Raw genomic sequence first — 21,944 nt, 5'->3', positions numbered from 1 at the left:
AAGGCACTGGAGAGGAGATATCCTGTCCAGCTTCAGAGTTCAGACATGCCAGGTCCATTGCTGGATCTCCCTTGCGTGAGGCAGTTTCCATGGGGTACAGAATCAGTTTCCACACCTCTGTCCTCACAATCCTTATACACAAACGTTACGGATATCTGGGTAAGACCAAGGTCCTCCACAATTTCTAGCTACGATACGGTTCTCCCTGCAGACCACTGCCAGTATGTGCAAACAGCTATGAATGTTTTTAACTCATGTATAAGTAAGGTGTAAGAGTCTAAGCAGAGTGTCAGAGACGTATAAGTAAATCCTTTTTGCATTCAGAAGCAGCAGACAGCATTTGATTCTTTAATGCTGTCATTCCAGATACCAATTAGTATCTGAAAGTTCATGTAGCTCAATAGATGACAAGACCAAGAAACACTAAAGCTATTCATGCAATATAAAGTCATGGTTCCAAACTACAGATGTGAAACTCCAGTCACAAAGTAGCCATAGCTGCATCTCATCAGGATTTAGGGGTCTGATCCAAATCCTGATGTTAGGCTGTCACTGGTTCAGACTTACCAACGTCTGTAGTCACCTGCATATTAGTAATATATATGAAGCATTTACACTTCTCTGAATATTCTAATAAAAGATGTCTCCTGCCAAAGGATCTCCAAATTTGGGCTTAATGTTTAGGATATATACCAGTGAGTAGTTTTTTGTATCTTTTTCTTTTCCATTCTTTTCTGCATCCCTCAATGTTTTGTCCTTTATGTACTTTGCTTTCACGGAACACTGGTTTTAATTTCTATCTTTTAATATTAAACCTTGTTTGAATACCTTTGCTTATATGTTAATATCTGTTACATGTGCTGTATTAAATTTATGTCATTTCTGAATTTTCAACAATAAAGATCAGCAAGCAAAAAAATTCCATAAAATTCCATGAAAAAGTATCTTCTACGCAGTCATTTTTTAAATGTTTATTACCGTGTATCTGAGGTTTTGTAGCAGACTGCCAGATGTATTTCGAGAAGTTTCCAGTTTCTTTTTTATCTTGCTGTTTTGGAGGCCTGTCTCTTCATTATTTCATGTCTTCATGTGTTTTTTATATAGATCTTCATTTAATCTTTTGCTCGATTTTTTATGTCTAGCTGCTCCACGACAAAGAATTGAGTTGACCTTTGATGAACCCTATTACATAGAACCCTCATTTGAATGTCGGTTTGATCATTTGGAGGTTCGAGATGGACCTTTTGGTTTCTCCCCTCTCATTAATCGTTACTGTGGTCTGAAAAGTCCTGCACTAATTAGATCAACGGGGAGATTTATGTGGATCAAGTTTACTTCTGATGAGGAGCTGGAAGGAAAGGGATTTCAAGCAAAGTACTCATTTATACCAGGTAAAGATGCCTAAAATTCTGACTGAGTTAATGACCATCTGCTCCCATGGAACTCTGGATGTGTTTATGCTGGCAGTCTAGAGCTGTATTTCATCATAAGTTCTTATGAAGGCAAAGTGACAATGCAATAGTTACAGTCTCAGTCCTGCTAATCCTACAGCATACTTGACTAAAACCACTTTGGAAAATTGACTGAAGGAAATTACAGGTCTATAGTTTGCTAGTGAAGAAGTCAGTTGATCTTGTTCATGCTGAAGGCTTTAGCAACTTCTCTCTTTGTTACTCTAACTTGTACCAGTTTCACCAGTGGTAGTAATGGATAGATATTAAATGGATAGATAATAAATAGATAGCATTTATGTAGACAAATAGCTGTCATTTTTAACAGCCTATCTTCTAGGAATATAAGACACTATAACAAAAACACCTGAAGCAAATCTACAATAGCACTTACAGCCAGATGCAAAACATTTTAAATCTCCATTCTGAAAAGCCAGAGGAAACATCTATACAGTCCAAGCATCAGCTTTCATCTCCCTCAAAGCACAGGCTCAGACAACAGAATTGTTCTTTGCTCAAAGTACTGTGTAGTTTACAGGGTATGAAGGAGAGGATAATGTGCTGACAGTGCCTTTAGACAAACAAAAAGTACATCTGCTCTGTGGGGCCACTTAAAACTGGCAGGGCATTCTTTTTACAAGAAAATTTGACCTGATGTCCTTGTGCAATGCTTGACTGCTGTAGTTCATAGATACTGTACGTGTAGTTATCAGCATTTTATTGTCCTTTGGGACAAAAGACTATATACAGATGTCAGCTCTACTATTACTATAAATCTATACACAGGCATAACTTTTTAATGTCATCTTTACCCAACTGGTCTTTACCCGTAAAGCACATGAAAACACTATACATGATTATATATTACTGCTTATAGAACTGTATACCTTGCTAAGGATTTAGATTTGGAAACTCTTCAGATTAACATGGTGACCACTCCACTGGGAATAACATGCTAAAATGTTTTCTTAGGGACAGTACTTACGTATTTTGCTAAAACCATTTCCAAAGTAATTTCATTAACATCACTTTCAAAACTAACTTAGCCTAGTTCCAGGCTGGAACTTGAAATATACATTTAAACTGTATATTATTTTCACAATAGATTGTAGCAACTGAAGGATCAATACTCTCCTTTTCTTTCCTTTGCATTTACGTGGATTGTGGTAAAATATTTTGGGATCGTGAAAATGGAAGGGGACATGCACATACACCCCCACTTCATTAAGAAAAACCAGTTCATAAAGAAGGTAGAAAATCTCCCAGAATTTTGCATACATCGATCATAGATTTCACTACAGGTAACTAAAAGGAGGGCAAAGAAGGCATTTTCTCAGCTGTACTGAGTCTTAAGCTCAGGACTGAAGCATTTTAGGGGAAGTGATAAACTCCCTGTACAGAAAAACATTCAAAAGATCACAGAAAGAGCCAAATTCTGCATCTTCATTTGGAAAAGAATTTTGTACAAAACAGGCATGCACTTTTGCATGAACTAGTGCTTTCTTTGCATAGACTAACATTTCACACACCTACACACACTATGATTTGTGTGATTTCTGTGGTGATTCTCTATGCCACAGCTGTGAATGGGTGCGTCTTGCGAGTTTCTATGCTGATTTGTGAGGAAACACTAACCTGGATCACAGAAATGTAAGCCTTGGACATCCCAGCCCATTACAGACTCATTTTTAGCCAAGCCCTAGTCCCAGTTAAGTCAAGTACCACCAGTTAACCAGTATGAAAAAGTATATTCTTACTTCACTAGCAGTATGCATACTGTATACTACTACAGTATATACTACAGATACATACACTACCTACACATCACATTTAGAAGAAAGGAGATAGAGGAGCAATCAAGGTGAAATTCTGCCTTCATAAATGATGTCTAGAACTGTGCTACCTGGCCTAAAAGGCATGGGTACCCAAGGAAAAAGTATCTTTAGTATTGAACAGTCCTTCTTTATATTCTTTATTAATAGAAATTAGCAATTTCGAAGTGTTGATATATTCTACTAAACTACTCCAGTTCAAATTTTTCAGAACTAGACAGACAGCAATCTGATAAAGATGATAGACACAGAAAGATCCCCCATACTCTTGTGCAGCTCCAGTGATTTCAGTGAAAACTGGCATAGTTAAATTCAGAATGTAATGTAGGAATAAAATACCTAATAGTAATTTTTGGTGTTATGCTGGAAATCTGAGCTTACTTTATATAGACAAGGTCGATCTTTGTGGAATAATGTTATAATCTAAAAAAAAAAAAAATATTGTCTCTGTACCCTCCAATTGATTCAGTAAACTTCCTGGCAATTTGTATTGTGACATAATAAAAAATGGACAGATTATACTAAACACTGAAGTGATTCTCAAGCACTGATAGCCCCTGTAATTCATTACTTCTTTCTATTACAGATCCTGACTTCACTTACCTAGGAGGTATTTTAAATCCCATACCAGGTCTAGTATTACAGTAACAATTTCTTTATACACGAAATTTTAAATTAATATCATATTGCATTTGACACCAAGGTATATCTTCTCCCTAGACTGCCAATTTGAGCTCTCTGGAGCTGATGGAATAGTACGTTCCAGTCAAGTAGAACAAGAAGGAAAAACAAAACCGGGACAAGCAGTTGACTGCATATGGACAATTAAAGCTACTCCAAATGCTAAGGTGGGTTTCACTCATGTCATTCAGTATATAATGGGTTTCCCAAGTTATTGGTAACAGGTAATAGTCACTAGCTGTGTTTTGCATAATGTTTCACTTTCACTGAAATGAATCATGTATCAGTGGCTTAGGAAATCCAGACAGAGGACTGTTTCTGAAATTAAACTTATACAGCAAGTCTACAGTGTTGTCTTCCTATTATTTGAAACTTAAAATACAAAATAACTGTAAAAACTGTTTAAGCAACAATTTTCAAGGGCATTTGACTTGGACTGTGGTTTTATTGGAAGACTGCAGGCAAAATGCTGGCTAACAGCTTTGATAAATTCCAATAAATTTTGCTGCATGGTTTAAAATTTTGCCTGTAGTGGTTCTATTGGAGAATTTGGTTCTGTTCAAAGTCAACAGAACATTTACCTGCTCCTCCCCAGTCTAATTCACAATCCAGCACCTTAAAACCCACTTTCATCAGCAGTCTGAGCTAAAATGAAAGGCTTTACCTGGAAACAGCTGAGGAATTATCACTCTTCTGACTTAGCTGTAGGATCACACCCTCTTAAAGTGCCACAATAAAATTTGCTAGAGCTTTTCTGCCCAAGCCCTAAAGGGGCATATTAGTTGCTTGAGCCAAAAATCAGCATTAGTTACCTAGATACCTGGTATTTATGACTGTGTCTGCAGAACTAGAGACTGCTTACGAAAACATCACTATCTTGTGCTCGTTAAATACAACTTGAGCTTTATTGTTGGGCAAAGAGAAGGATAAAATCCTATTCATAATTCCAAAATACAATAGCTATAGCCTGTTTAAAAAAACAAACAACAGGTATATGTTTCAGGATCATATACTTGTTAATTACTTATGAGTTGCACTGAAGAATACATATTTTTCTCCATATAGCATACACGTCTTAATTTTGTTTCTGTATATTAAAGCACATACCACTGCTTGCATGTACATAGAAATTAAGAAATATTTTTAAGCAGTAGCTGCCAAGATGACAAACCTACTTTATGCCTTCTTACACACTCCTAATAGTTAACTAACCAGCCCTATTCACCAATTTCCAAATTAGTTCTGAAACAGCAACCTAAAAGATGGTAATAAGAGGACAAGACAAGAAAGAAACTAAAACTCCATTAATATATTTGAGACTTTGAGGAAGTGACTCAACTCCCAAGAGCCCTATACTAGTCTAAGTAATAGTAGCAGTTCTTCCAGAAACAATAATAAAACCATTTTCTCTCTACATTGCCACTTGAGTGCACCAGGTCTTATGCTTAAGTATTTTAATAAATTATTGAATGTTACCAGAAGGCAGAGTTATAGTTGGGTCAGTCCTGAGATTAGATCATCATCCTAAATTACTGAGTTAAAACATTACAGAAAAATAATTCTTAGTATTCTGACAGTGGTTTCTTAAGCTTAAATTCTGGCAGAATTATGATGATAAAATCCAGTAGATCTGATATGGTGCAGTCTCTTGAGAAAAATAAGCGGAGATATTTTTAATTTCCTCAATTTGATTTTGTAATAAAAATAAATTTTTAAAACTGACACAACCGCAGCAACGAAAGGACTTTTAAAATATGCATAACAGATATTTAATACATTACCTCCAGATTTCAGAAAATTACTAGAATAATCAAAATAATCTGAGTGAGGACCTTTTATATTTACTTGCCTAACACACTAACCAGAAGGAGCTTTTGCAGAGCTGAGCTCTTCTAATGGAATTATTTCTTTTTTTTCATACACAGAATAGCTCTACTAAAAGTGTGCTAATTTATTTTTAGCTTCCATTGTAATTTTACAGCAGATATATAAGGTCAATCATTAAATGAAAATACCATATCTCAGCCCAAATAGTAGCACTTACAGCTCACACCCATGTTTGTGAGATAAGACATCAGTGGAAGACAGGTTCTTAATGTAGCTGAGAATTTCCAGCAGTAAATCTAACAAAGACAGCCGGAAAAAAATGTATATATACATATATATTTACTGGAAATCACAAAACAGTGAGATGAAGCCTGAGATAATATGGCACAGGCTGCACCTTTTCACAGAATGTGCAAGGGGAGACAGTCCTGGCAACCTGCCTCTGGAAAACACCGCAAGGGAAAAGCCAGGGTGTGCAAGTGTCACCTGTCTTTTCCTGTGCTCTTTTACCATGTTTTCATTAGAGCCTGTTAAGTGCATATGGGGGGTATCTTCCCCTCCCACCCCCAAAGGTGGTTAGTTTTGTTTTAGTGAATTCTTTAAAATTCAGTTTTAAAAGGCTTTGGCACTAGCTGAGGTTAAAAGTGAGATATGCCAGAAGGGCAGAAAAACAGGTAACATAGCAGTAGTAAGCATGGCATTCATCTACCCTGTCTTCCCAGCTTCACAAACTAGAGTTTGAGATTCTTGTCATTAGCCAGATGCCTGAAAAACTACACTGTGCAAAAGGTCTTTAGCATCCTTAGTATCAGCCAGAGAGGTAACTGTAAACTGTACTCAAAACGCATACAATCTAGACCCAAGCTTGTCTGAGGAACGTACTGAAGACCTCATGGATATAGGAGGAGCACCTCTTCTCCCACAGAACAGGAGACCTCAGCCTCCACATGGATAGATTTCTTCTCTGTCAAACTAATGGCTAGCTGAGGAATTTTTAAAGATGGACTTTGCAGTATGCTTACGTGACTTATATATCTCATCAACTTTCACTAGAATTTTGAGAATTCCAAAACAACCATTCAAGATACTAAAAAGCCCTGTGATCTTTTCATGTAGTTCTAACTGAGTTACAGTCTTGCACAAGTTTCCTGCTCCAGCAAAATAAATTATTTGCTTCCTCTTCAAGTGCCATCTTGGTCTTCTAATTTCCTTGCTGCATATGTTCTAACACATACGCTGCCTTCTCTTGGATTAGATTTCTGCTTTTGGAGGAATTAAGATTGGCTTAAATTTATTAACTCTTCCTAGATAGCTAGCTTACTTTTCTCCTGCTTCCGTTTTTATTCAAATTACTCCTGACGTCATGGTTTGTCTTCCTTAAAACTGCTATGGTTCAGTAATTAGCTCTCATTCTGAAGCAACAAATTTTAATTTCCTTATTTTATTTCAGAGCTTTTCTGACTAGACTCCTTCCCTTATATTTTAACATTGTTTTTATGAATTAAAAAGAAAGAAAAGAGAACAGTCAAAATACCATTAAAATTCTTTCAGCACATTTATGCGTTTCTTGTATCTCTTCTAGACTAATAAACTGCACATTTAGCAGGGCTGCTTAGGGCTTTCTTCAGCAAGTGTGTTGCTTTTTACTTTTTTTTCAAGGGGAGCAGAAATACATCAGAGTAAATTATTAAGTAAAGATTGTTTTGGGGAGGGGGAGAAGTGAAACAGATACTTAAGACAAATTTCAAGTAATACTGCACATTGACATTTAATGAGAAAATGTAAGTTTTAAGTGTTTTGAATTGGGAGTTACACATATGTGTAAGGGGACAAAACATCCTATTCGAGATTTGCTAAGAAAGAAAACTGTCTTCTCTGTATTACTTTTCCTAGAGACATTAATTTCTCTTTTCTAACAGATTTATTTGCGATTTCTGGACTATCAAATGGAGCATTCAAATGAATGCAAAAGAAACTTTGTTGCTGTATACGATGGAAGTAGTTCTATTGAAAACCTGAAGGCAAAGTTTTGCAGCACTGTAGCAAACGATGTCATGCTGCAGACTGGGACAGGTGTGGTACGAATGTGGGCAGATGAAGGCAGTAGACTAAGCAGATTCAGAATGCTGTTCACTTCATTTGTGGATCGTAAGTAGATTTTAAAATGCCTATTCTCCTGGTATCAGGGTACTTCAGGTATTTTAGGAAAAGCATCGGCTATACATTATGCAGCAGGAACACACGGAAAAGGTTTTTTCTGTTTCACATACTAGCAGGTAAATTAAATACTTGCTTTATTACAGTTACAAGCATGGTTCCTGAAGTAAGACTTTCCTCTGTTCTTAAAAGGTTTATTTTTCATTTGAATTTAGTAATAATACAGCTCTAGGCTATGTCCTTCTCACAAAGAGTTCTACAAATGAGCACAGACTTACTTAAAAAAGACAGCAATGGGACTGACGTGTGCCCTCCCACTAGCCCCCATCTTCCAGTTCCCTGCCAGACACTGCAACAGGCTCTTCTCAAGCCCACACTGGATGTTCAGAAGGCTAGAAAACACATGTGACCCTGCAGAGTCTGGATCTTCTTCCTATCCACAGCTCTACCTTCAATTTCAGATCTGGAACTACACCCACTCCAGCTAGACCTAAGCTGCTACCTCCTTCTCAGCTGCATGTGGCTCTAAACGATCCCACACATGCTCCCTTAGCAAAGCCCAGTTGTGTCGCACAACCATGGATAAGCAGTTAAATTCAAATTTATTTAAGAAGGCTATATTAAAAGCAGAGCCGTAAATGCAATCTGGATTTCTGTTTGGATTCCATAGCCTGGGTTAGAGATAGTCTTTATTCTCATTGTAAATTAAGATGTTTCTTGAAAGCATGCTTTTTGTGATATTTTCTTGTAAGTGCTTTCTCTCTGAACTTAATGGAATTTTGTTGCCTCACATATTTACAAAGGATGACATTGTCCACATTGCAGAAGCTGAAAATAAGTGGCATCTTCAGCGCTAAAGTAGACTAAGTTATAGAACTGCAGAGCAGATCTGAGATACATGGGGAGAACTGAATAAAACATGTCTACCACTTCAGGAAATCAGACCTATGCTTGTGCTAAAGGTTTTTAAAAAGTTCTTCTTGAAGAATAAGTAGTACAGACTTCCTGTCAAAGAACTTTTTCAACAGAACTAACACGTCTGTAGCCAGTCCTGAAAGGGATCCTGGTCACCACCTTGCAAAAAAGTTCAGGTTACAGTTAACAAGCAGATTTTATTTTCTGTTCCATAGAGCAGTAAAGTTTAACACAGGAGAAAAGTTACTTTTTGTAAAACTATCTTTCTAAAGTAACAGAGACTTGTAAGAGAAATAGCTTATTGCTTACTTTACGTACATGGTAGTAATAAACAATTGCATGTTTCAAACTAGTCTATTGTTTAACCTACAATAAGCATTTAATAAGCTTTAGATACTGTGAATTTCAGTAAATATGAGTTTTAAGCACAACTTGCAAAACTGATAACTGCTTTTCCAGTAGCTTTTATTTCAATACAATTATTAATATTAGTGATAGTGCAAGTTATTCCAGCTTTCAATCTAGAAAATGGTATGAACTTTGCCAGGGAAATTATCTATTTTGTAATATAAATATTGGAGTAGGTTTTGCTTTTTTTGTTGAGTTTGGATTTTTCAACTTTTTTTATGGGGTTTTTTTGAGTGCAAGAGGTTAAAACAGTAACTAGTCCTAAAGCTAGGTAACTTTCCGAACTTATGATTTTAAAGCAACTCAAAAGTCATTGGCGGAAGAAAATCTGCAAAGGTACGTGCTTATTCTTATTTATCTTCTAACCTGAGATACTGTCTTTCTTGGATAGGGTGATTGAAAACTATGTATCTGAAAAATGTTTCATGTATTTTTAAATAATCTAGTGATAAGCAATTTTTGTAACTGAAAAAAGTGAATCTGCGCTTATCTTATTTTCAGATCATTAAGCTATCTTTCTCTTCTGCCTTACTAATGATTTGTAATTGTATGAAGCCAACCATGAAAACAATCAATATTTCTGAAAAGGTTTACATAAATGCACTAATTGTGCATGACAGTCACCTAACACACCTAGTGCTGCTTGCAGATTTGACTAATGCAGCTAACAGCAATGTTAAAAATCAATGTATTTGATTTCTGGCTTGATTCAATACATGAATAATGCTAGATACAAAGAACACTGTGAACATTGCACCAGTCTTAGGCAGCTGTTATGAGAAGAGTCCAGCTACGTCCTTGAAGTCCTGGACTGGAACTGATCAGTCATTGTGGCTTTTAGACTTAGTACTCCCCAAATAACAAACAAAAGGAAAATGAAGTCCATTTGTCCCATCTTTCTGAACTTGTGAACAAAAGCCATCCCCCCAAAATATTAAAGAGACTACACAGGAATGTAAAATAGAGACTGTGCTGGCGGATGGAGAAGCAACAGCAGAATGCATCATCCAAAAATACAGAAACATGAAAAAATTCCCCTGTTCAGGGAAATAAGAAAGGGAATGTGTCTTACATCTTCCTCTGTGCCTCCAAAAGAACTACAACACCATACAGATCCATATGGAAACACCAGCAGATACACATGGATCTATGACAACCACTCTGGACACGAATTTCATAGATCCTCCATTATCTCACAGTCAGAAATATTTTAGTAGATATTGTAGCCTGTTACATACATAGCCTCTTTAAGCTATTATCTTTAAATGATGCTTGCACAATCTTTCTTTCCAAATTCAGAAGGAAAAACTACCTAAGTCTTTTCTCCCCATGTGTGCTAATAAGGCCAAGAGCCTTTTATTTTGTAGTCTGCATCATGAACATTTCTGAGGTTTCTGTCAACCCATTTCTCCAGCCTTCTCAAATGGCAGCACAACTGTCTGGTCTGTCAGCCACTCCTCCCAGTTCTGTATCATCTACAAATTTGGTGAGGGTGCAGTCTCTCCAAACATCCAGGTCATTAATGAAGAGGTTAAACAGTGTTGGCCTCACTATTGGCCCCTGGGATACACCACTAGTGACAGCCTCCAGCTGGACTTTGTGCCTCTGATCACAACCCTTTAAGCCTGGCAGTTCAGTCAGTTTTCAGTCCACTTCACTGTCCTCCTATGTAGTCTGTACTTCATCAGTTTCTCTACAAGGATATTATGGGATACAGTTTTGGAAGCCTTGCTAAAGTCAGGATATAAAACATCCACCGTTCTCTCATCATCTAAGCTAGTAATTTCATCACAGAAGGCAATCAGGTTGGTCAAGCATGATTTCCTCTTCATAAATCCATGCTGACTACTCCCAGTACTTATCCCTAATACGTTTGGATATGGCTTCCAGGATTATTTGTTCTATCACCTTCCCAGGCATTGAGGGAAGCTCCACTCTGTCCCATTCAGTAGTAGGCCCATATTTTCCTTGGCCTTCCTTTTGTTGCTGATGCACTTGAAGAAGCCCTTCTTGTTGCCTTTCATGTCCCTCACCATATTCAACTCCAGGTAGGCTTTGGTTTTCCCAGCCTCATCTCTGCACACTCACTGTGTCTCTGTTCCTCCCAGGGCACCTGACCCTGCTTGCACCTAACATGACATCTCATTCATAACTGATATAATGATCTATATCTTCCTAAGCATTGATCATATTTTAAAGCAGTGTTCTTCAGACTAATCAACTTTCCAAACAATTAAATTCTCAACTCAGTTGAGCGAGGAAGATACATATGATAGCTACCATGACATTGTTGAACACTGAAATTACATAGATAAACTCTTCCAAAATACACTCTAAATATATTCTGTATTATGTTAAAGTACTACAGCACTTGTGCGACAACTAAAGCACGAGCTTCCTATGTGGAACTTCTTGCCAGGTTGCCAGGGGTTAAGCAATAACAGGAAGCAAATACAAAAGCTTAAAACCAACAAGCATATGTTACCAAAATTCAGTGGAGTAAGAAATGGGAAGAAAATGCATATTAGATTCAGGGAATGCAAATTCAGAATTAAAGGTTTGAATTTTCTTTTCTCTTAGGCGTAACTCTTTGTCACTGAGACTCTGAAGCCTAAAAGAAGGAATAAGCGAGAAACACGCTATATTCAGGACTAGTCACCCTCCTCTGCTGTACCCTTTGGGTTTCGCATTATGTTTCAGAGAATCCAGACTGCTCCAGGATAAATTCTTTCTATGAAACCAAGTAGTAGAATGTCTATCACACATCTTTGCTGTTTAATATGTAACTGACTCCACTAATAATAGACATTTCTATCATAAAAATACCACATTACTGAGACAGAGAAAGGGAAAAATCAATTTCTTGACCAGTGCCCTGAATTCATAAAGATTTCCCTATGTATATTATACAACATCCTGAAAAGAATTATTACTGTTTTTTTAATATATATTTCTAATGTCAAGGAGCTATAACAAACATTCATGGAAACATAAAATCTTTAGGGCTACTTTCTAGTTAATTTATTTTTTCAAATTTCTAACTATATATAGACAGATAGATAAAAAGCTAAACTCCTCTCTCAATCCCTGCATTAGCTCTAATAGAAGGATCTAAGAGCTTTGATTCACAAGCAGGAATGACTTAGATGCCTCCAGTTACTGAAATCTCTTGCAATTACTGAAGCAGTCCTCCACAAGCTGAAATCAGATTTGCCTTAAGATATTAATGGGCTCTAAAATGCAGATGTTCAGGAACTGCTTCACAACATCTACAAAGCAGATGCACAGCAGACTGAATAAATATGTGATTGATGATGAGCATGCGATTTTTAAGTATTAAGTTTTTAAAGGCAAGTATTAAAGCCTTCTTCCATTATCTGTGTTGGGTGACTGTCTCTATCTGCTACCCATTTTGAGCAATAATTTTTTTTTGTAGCATTGATAATAGACCTGAAAGCAACCACATGCATAGAGAGTAAATCATCCGATAATTAGTGATGTGCAAGAAAAGTGATTGCATTTAAAACACAGATAAAGAATGAGTATGCATTGTTAAAAAAATAACAGGAATTTACTAGTTTTATTGCAATGCATCAATTACTGAAAAATTCCTAACGTTTTCTTTCTCTTCTCTCCTGCAGCTCCCTGCTCAGGCAACACTTACTTCTGCCATAGCAACATGTGCATCAATAATTCTTTAGTCTGCAATGGCATTCAAAACTGTGCATACCCTTGGGACGAAAATCACTGCAGAGGTGAATATGGTGCAAAGTATAGCCTTTATGAACAAGGCTGGTCAGTTTGCCTTTCAAGAAAGGCATGAAATGTCTTTTTCCTGGAAATATGCTGAAGACAGCTGTTTACTAATCTCAGGAAGGTGTTCCAAATTTTTTATTTAAACTCAGGAGACATGTAACATCCTGAATATTGACCTTACTGCTTTATGATTAAATTTCTTCCTCTTCAGCATATATTCTCTATTTTAAAAGGATGTCAGCTTAAGAGGAAATAGAATTCAGTATTTGCCAGGTTGCATCCTGTCCATTTCTAAACTTTAAATGAAGCAAGGATCACAGGGACAGGTAATACCTTTTAGAGAAAAAATACAGAGTTGGAAAAAGACAGACAAGCCTTCAAGCACAAAAAGCTTTTCTCAGGGCTGAAATAGAAGTAACAATCTTCAAAAACAAATAGAATTTTAAAACATTTGCTTTAAGTTGTTAATCACAGATTATCTCGGGGTAAGTGCAACTGCTGTATATGGTATGAGAAAGGGTGGGAGGAAGGGGGGAATTGTTGGGAAGCAAGAAGTTTTCTCTTACAGAAAATGGACACATGTAAATCACTGCTTCTAGAACATGGGGCAGGGCAGTATTGTTTAAACCATCACAACTACAGTAAAGACTTGTTTCGATATCAGGTTTTATAGGAAAAATTCTCATTACTTGAGGAAATTGTTATTCTGCTAAAGCACAAATATATTCACCTGTACTTCAACAATAACTGAATTTTCAGAGTTGGAACAAAACCAGTTTAAGGTCAACAATTTTTCTTGCTAAAAGAAAATAATAAAACAACAAGCTTGAGCTTGGGGTTTTTTTGACAAATAGAATGGCATAAATAGGTCTGAACACAAAACTCCAGAAAGATTTAAACATGTACTCCATTTGAAAGAGAAACTGACCCTGGAGAAAGGGTCAAAACCTTCTCTACAGAAAATCTTGAAATAAAATGGCTTTTCAACACACAAATCCTGCTTAAATTTCTAGTAAATAAATATTTAAAAAAACTACTTTGAAATTGCATTTTGGGCAAACAAAAAACTTCACACCACTAATAAATACTCTAATGCAAGGTATATTATGGAAGCTTTTCAGTTAACAAAATTGATCCATAACTCCCAAGTTTCCAGTGTAAAACTAAGCTTCCTCTAAACAATCCTTAGCTTTGATAATATTCAATGTTCCCTCTTAAGTGCACTTTCTAGATCTCTTTCCCATCTTTACCAACTGCTTTCTAGGATCTTGCCTAGAATCCACACTTCACTCACGTACTGCCGTATTTAAAAAATTAATTCCATGAAAACTGTATCGCAATGTGAAGATAGTGTCTTTCCCGATATTTGTAAATTCCTGTGTCTGGTGCTGAATAACTTACCATGTTTTATGTTGAATACTAAATTCTGCTGTAATACTTGCACAGCAGATAATTAAGAGACAGCTGAAGACTGGATCCATATTGCCAGCTAAGGTAGACTGAAGGGAGACTGATGCAACCCAATGAGCAATATCTAGCATTAAAAAGAAAGCTCCTCACAATTGTGCTCAATTCCTGCAGACAGCCAGAGTTCTTATTTAGTCCATATCGATAGCTACCTAAATCTGAGCATATTGTGACCTGCCTTATGCCTAAGCTCAGTGACACAAAAACTGATAGAAAAGTCAGTTGTGTGCAGTTTCTTTTAAGAGACTGGAGAAGACATCACCTTTTGCATGACAACTTTTTGATTAGAATATCTTCCAAGAATTAAGAAACCTAGATGCAGACGAGAGAACTGCCATAGCACTGAAATTCATACCTCCCATGAAGTATGGTAACACTAAGATCTAAGCTAGGCAGGGCAATGGGAGATATCCTCCTTCACATTAAAGGTGTAAATATAACTCAGAGTAAACAGTCTAAGCTCTGAAGCAGAACTGTAGTTCATACATAACTTCTTATCAGCCAATTCCTTGGGAGTCTCTGTTTAGTACGTGGATTGTTTCAAATAGCATATGATGGTATATAACCCTCTCCATGCAGAGTGTGTGGAGTACTTAGGTGCATAACACACATCCAGATGGCAGGAGCCAGATATCTGAAAATAATACACAGCATTTAGGCTACTACATTTTATTCTACATAGTCTTGAAGTGCTTTTCTCCCCCATTAGCAAATGTTGCAGAGTCTCAGTGTAGAATTCTTTTAGTCCCCTAGGACAAGAACATTTACAGAACAGAAATCCAACTGGAAAATTTTAATCTTCAAGTAAGAATTTTAAGTATGGAAAACGATTTTGTTCTGATGCTGCCATCTTGTGTGTTTTCATATGAAGTATTAGCCAAAAGTGTCATATGATTTGGGTTGGTTGGTTCCCCCCTGCCCCCCCCCCCCCTTTTTTTTCAACTGACTTGATTACTGGACTGTTAAAACTGGAATATATCTATGCTAAAGCTCCTTGTGTTGAAATAGGTATAACGGACTTAGACAATAGACGCAGTCATCAAATTTCCAAGTGATGTGAAAACAAATAGTACAGTCACTCTTGTATCATAACTATGATAATACTTCACTTATAAAGAAGAACTAGATAATTTTAAATCTAGGTTTCCTTCTACTGACATCAATGGGAATGTTACCAGCAGGAGCAAACTATGGTAAGAGAAGCATCATCTGTAGCTGTATTTAATCTATTTAAGGTTAATTTAAGCCTATTTAACTCGTGGATTTTGGAATATGAACTGATCAGTATAGGTTCAGAATTGAAGCCACATCCCAGCTGAGTCAGCATGCACTGGCCACAGAGTTCCACCTGCCACTGAATTATCATATGGTAGCCACTAATGCAGACAGGGAATTAGACTTGCTGAACAAAGGCACAGATGCAGTATGATAAATCCCATTGACATACAGGTCTAGTCTTCAGTGCCATTAAGTCATTTCATTAACATGGCACTTATATGGCAATCACAATACAGCTTGCTTTGTTTTAATACATGATCAAACGTGTGGAAAATAATAAAAGCCTTATCACAGTCCTCATTTTTTCTTTGCAGAAAAGAAAAAAACTGGATTGTTCGAACAAATCACCAAAACTCATGGAACAATCATTGGCATCACGTCAGGGATAGTTTTAGTTCTTCTCATCATTTCAATTCTAGTACAAGTAAAGCAACCTCGCAAAAAGGTTATGGCTTGCAAGACTGCTTTCAATAAAACTGGTTTCCAAGAAGTATTTGATCCTCCACATTATGAACTATTTTCACTAAGGGACAAAGAAATTTCTGCGGATTTGGCGGATTTATCAGAAGAACTTGAAAACTATCAGAAAATGAGACGCCCTTCAACAGCTTCCAGATGCATTCATGACCACCACTGTGGCTCCCAGGCCTCTAATATAAAACAAAGCAGGACAAACCTCAGCTCCATGGAACTTCCCTTTCGCAATGATTTTGCGCAGCCTCAGCCAATGAAAACATTTAATAGCACATTCAAGAAAAGTAGTTACACTTTCAAACAAGCGCATGACTGCCCTGAGCAAGTCATAGAAGACAGAGTGATGGAGGAGATTCCGTGTGAAATCTATGTTAGGGGAAGAGAAGATACAGCACAAGGTTCATTATCTATTGACTTTTAATTTCCTAGCGAAGGTGGTATCAGTGTATATACAAGATGCTTGCGTACAATGACAGTGTATATATTAAAAGTGTACTATATGCAGCGTGTGAGATGCACACACTTTCAGGTTATTATACTTCATTTAGAAAGTCTTCATAACTAATTCTTGCTGAAGAATGGTGGATTTCCTCCCATCTTCCCAAGCTACCTATCTAGTGGAGGAGTAAGACAAAGACTTTGCATGGAAATTATAAGTTAAGGATATTGGAAGAAAAAAAACAACTACTAATCATTGAACACTGAAAACAATGACTACTATTCTCTTCTTCATATCATTTTCTCTTCTTTAGACATCTGCTTTTCAAGACAATTTTAATACCTCAGTTACATAAATAAAAGTAGTTAAGTGCACCATGTGTATGTCAACATAGGTGTCTTATTGTATTTGTCAAATTGAAAGTAGAGTTAGTGTTAAGTGCCAGTTAAGACTCAAGAATTATGTTACAGCCATCTGTTTCATCTTGCCTACCATTTATATTGCCTTTAATTATCAGTTCCTCACTCTATGCTTTATGAGAAATAAGTGAAGAGGATTACTGCCTTTTAAAAATATTGCGTTATTTTAATTTTAGTACATTTGGAAATACGTAATCTTTGAAGCTTTTGATTAAAACACAAGTAAGTACTCATGTTATTCTAGATGCAGACTCTTACAACAGTTTCCTTTCAAGAACGTTTAGGATTTTAAAATATTCTGACGTATATTATAGATCCATATGGCTCACTGATTTCACAGCTCTGTAGTTAGAAAACAATTTTGTTCCTGTGCTTTCCAAGTATTTACATAAATAGACTATACTGTACATTTGTCTCTTAAAATAGCCTTTTACTCCTTATTGCAGCCAGTCTTCCCTACTGAAATCAGTGATGATACTTTTAGCTCATGTCCTTGCCTGAAGAGAACTGCTCAGAGGTCTGTGTGGTTACCAGGTATATGAGGATACTGGAAACAAAAAGAAATCACAAAGCAACTCTTATTAACCCTTATGACACCCTTCTTGTGCCCCTTGTTTCCACTTGCAAAATTGCACATTTCATACCTTTTTTAATGGTGGTTTGGACCTAATTTTAAAATTTTTACAATATAAAAAAAATTTTTAAAATATAATAATTCTCATTGTGGTTTTTAAACTTTTTATATAGTTTGATACTGTACAGACTATTTATTAAATCAAAATCTAGCACCTGTACAGCAGGCTTGTTTCAGTGTCACTGTTAGCAGCTCTGAATATCATGCAGTGGCTGCTGCATACATCGTAATTTGCCAAGAATACTTAATACGACTTCCACATTAGCCTACATTTTATTCCCTGGTTTGTTTCATTTTATTCTGGTATTTTGTTTACAGGAAACCTTTCACTAAAGGTGACGTACCAGCTTGCCCTGAACATATCCTTTATTTACAAATGTATGTAAAACCATAGTGCTTGTTGTGCTGACTGTAGTGAAAAAAAAAAAAAAACCACGACCGTAGCAACTAAAACATCTTTTCTTTAAAATAAAAGATGAACAATAGCTGTAATCACATATTTTCATTAGAATGACAAAAAAATTTTTTTACAAATGCTTAGAATGTAAGAAGTTTGCTGGGGGGGGGGGGGGGGTTGGGAATTGTGTATCTGTAACACTTCCCACCTTCAAAATTAATCCTGTCTGATTTCTAGAAAGAACTTAATCAGAAGCTCATAGATCAGACCCCTAAGGCTGTATCCTGGTGTCAGTTTTTGTGCTGCTCCCAGAATATATTTCAATTTGAAAGAATGAAAATGGGCATTATTTTTAGATGCACTTCATGTAGAAGATAAGTGTTAAAAAAATCTAGTTAATTTTTACTTGAAAATTTTTGAATATTTAATTAAAACATTTCTTGACAGATTTCATTTACTTCTCATTGATTTCAGTAATAAATATCTCACCATGACCTATGTGATACAGAATGTTATTTGTGACAGTCTGTTAGCTTCAGATTCTTTCAACAAGTCATACATAGTTTCGCACTGGTCATTTTTATCCATATAACTTGTAAGTGCTAGGTCTGCATGATTAAATTTTCTTTTTAAGATATGTTTGTCCATGTGATAAAAATAATGTGATCCCTATTCTTTCCTAAGTTATGTTGTCTTTGAACAGTAAACCTGTAATAATAAAACAAATAGCAAGCCTGCAAAGCCCAAGTCTGTGGAAAAAAGGTCAAAAGCTCTACTGAAGAAGTTTCCAAATGGGCTGTATAATATTTCAGTCGTTGTTGTAACTTTCTGATTACATGGTCAGAACACAGCTGCTTTTTGGCCAGAGCATACAGATGAGCTCCCATAACCAGTCAAGTCTTCTGTGCCTAACTTTTTCCCAATATCCCTGAGCCCAGGTCTGCAAGCTTCACTTTCCTCCCCTCCTTGCTGTCTAATCTGGTTTTTTTGTCTTTAGGATAAATAAAGACAAGATACTCCTGCCTAGTTAACACCTGCTCCCAATTCCCAATACCTGTTCCCAATGCCCAGTACAGAGCAAAAACTCTCCTGGAGGGAGCTTTTCATTATTTCCGTAATAGCAGACCCAAGCCTTACTGTGGCAATAGCTGTACACTTGAACAGATCTGCAAGAGAAACCCAAAGCAATAATGATTTCTATAACCTTCTGTAAGTAGTAAGGGCAGGAAAATGAAATACCAGTGTATGTTTTATTAGAAGCAAGGTGACATTAACATCGAACCTAAAAATCTGAAAGGAAAACTCGTGCATGGTGTTTAAAAAATAACGTCTATACATCTCATTGTAATGCTGGGTTCAGTTACTTAGCTGTACTTTAAGAAATGAGTGGTAACTATTAGAGCCATAATTCCACTTCCAGTATAATCAAATTCCCTCCATTACAAAGAAAAACTAACCGAGTGGACTGCTAGGTATCACTCAGCATGCAGAAAGATGACATTTTCAGCAGAAGAGTCTAGTATTGCTTTTGCAGTCTCAATCCAGTTGGAGCTGATGTTGTGGTCTTTAAACTTTTCTTTGGCATTATCAAAAAACATCACCTTTCATATTCTTGCAATATCTAAGTACTGTTAGCCTGTTTCCATGTCTCCATCTTAAATCCATATATTTCTAGGAGCATCCTGATTTTGCACTCAATTGTACCCATATCTCTGATAACCTCTGTTAACACTGAATGCTCATAAGCAAAGATATGTTCCCTAGACACACATTGACCAGGAAAAGACCAACAGCATTAACTACTTTTTGGTATTTAATAATTCATTTTTGCCTTTTATCATAGTAGCTTAGACATCAAACTATCTAACATGAAGAAGGATTTGTTGTAGATAAAAGTTGTAGACATAGACCTACAGGCCAACACAAAAATAAAAGTGACTGAGAACCATGATTCTTGAGTTCTGTAAGGAGATGTCTGCATTTACCAATATGATGACAGTGGTATAGGAAACAGACTTAACGCTGTTGCTGACTCTGAAATGTTTCAGCGATCACAGAAATACTAATTTGTACTTAAAATGCATGAGATTCTCTTGTCTGCTATAGACAAGATGACCTCATAGTGCATACAAATTATAATGGCATATTATAAGAATTACTGTCTATTTTTACTAAACCAATACAAAGAAAGGTTACAAAAAGAGCTGTCATTGACTTACAAGAAAAGTTGCTTGTCATGTGAACACTTCACAGAACTTAAGGCATTAAAATACACTTTGTTTTGTTTTTTACTTGGTACAGAGAATTCTGTGCATTAGCAGCAGATCTCCTGCTAAATGTGGAAGAAAAGACTTGCCTTATTTTCAAAACAATTTAGTCCTTAATATCAATGATCATAACAACATTTAAGTTTCCAAACTATTTGAGTATAATCCTTTATCTAAAAAGCTACCAATAGCAAAAGTAATAAAGAAAGATCTTAGCACCTATACCCGAGAAGCCAAGAGTAAATTAGTGCTTGATATGGAACAGCTTAATTCATATGGATATACTGAAACATAGCTACAGTTTGATCTTCTTGTATGGTCAGTCTCTATGTATGTGTTCACAGTAAAATTCAGTCAAATCTATTTACTTTAACATGTCCTTATTTCAGAGTCGATGTATGAGCCTTATGATTGCTCAGGTCTGTAGACTGTTTACCAAAACAAGATTCCTAATCTATGTCAGCCTAAAAGATAAGCTGATTTTATATTATTTGAGATCACACTACTACAACTGAATATTAATTATAATGGGAAAAAAGAATTTTAAAATAAAAAACTTTTGAGTTGATTCATGCTTTGAAAATGAGTATTTATAGCACCTATCTCAATCTAACAACATTAAAGCTACTATCTTTAAGACTTCTGTTCCTGTGGTTTCCAATAACCATCTCTGTATAATGTAACTCCCCCCATAAATACAAAAATAAATGACATGTCAATATGCTCTAATATGTGGTTCTGTGTCACCATGGAACTGCAAGTTTATTTTCACGTTCAAATTCCTTTGCTACACTCCATTTTACAGAATCAGCTTAACAAAAATCTGTTTTCCATCTGTTTCATAGATCAACACCAACAACAGTCATTTGTGACTTGTCAGCTTGTTCCCTTTCATCTAGCTATTGAAGATAATCTACCATATACCAGATAAAACAGCTTAGTTTTTATAAGTCTGTTCTTACAGGGCCAGGTTCAGGGAGAAACAAAGTAAAGACTTGATGTCTTTGTATGTCTTTCCACTACCATCACATAATTTATGGTAATGGCTTTTATACTGGCGAAACCCATAAAAAATTTACGTCAAATTCTGTTCGAGAAGAAGTATTATAATAAACCAAATAATAGGTACCTAAGACCTACACACCTCAAAAATCAGAATCATTTGCTGGTTCGGAATGTGAATCACACTTCCTGAAGGGTAAGAGCTGTCAATGCTATCAGTGTACTTAAAGGATGCACGTCATACCATCTTCTCTGAACAACTGCTCCTCCCAAACACAAATTTCCTAGACATCTTTAAAGGGTTACATCTTATTTCATTATTTTATTAATTTGTATGTAGAAATAAGCATATTATTTACATCTTATAATTAGCCTCAAAATACAGTATCAACTATGTAAAAGTTGTTTCTGTCTTCCTTCCAGATGTATTTAGGAGCAAGAATTATATTGTAGAGGTATTTATGGTTAAACCACAGCATTTCAGAGTTTAAGCATTATGTTAATTTCTGAGTTTATACTGCAGCTTATTTTTCACCTGAA

General features: G+C 36.1%; 1 protein-coding gene across 1 annotated transcript in view; it reads left to right on the top strand.

Moving 5' to 3' along the window:
* The window catches only part of NETO2 (neuropilin and tolloid like 2), a 36,370-nt gene extending 15,400 nt beyond the window's left edge, over positions 1-20,970 (top strand). Inside the window, exons 4-9 of the mRNA XM_052797094.1 lie at positions 1,143-1,391; positions 3,870-3,914; positions 4,004-4,131; positions 7,711-7,939; positions 12,913-13,026; positions 16,087-20,970. Coding sequence (XP_052653054.1) covers positions 1,143-1,391; positions 3,870-3,914; positions 4,004-4,131; positions 7,711-7,939; positions 12,913-13,026; positions 16,087-16,667 — 1,346 coding nt within the window. The 3' untranslated portion in view covers positions 16,668-20,970. The remainder of the gene's footprint in view (positions 1-1,142; positions 1,392-3,869; positions 3,915-4,003; positions 4,132-7,710; positions 7,940-12,912; positions 13,027-16,086) is intronic.
* The last annotated feature ends 974 nt before the right edge of the window (positions 20,971-21,944 follow it).

Source organism: Harpia harpyja, chromosome 9, assembly GCF_026419915.1.
Source record: "Harpia harpyja isolate bHarHar1 chromosome 9, bHarHar1 primary haplotype, whole genome shotgun sequence".
In the NCBI taxonomy this organism is placed as follows: Eukaryota; Metazoa; Chordata; class Aves; order Accipitriformes; family Accipitridae; genus Harpia; species Harpia harpyja.
This window is presented reverse-complemented; position numbering and strand designations above follow the sequence as displayed.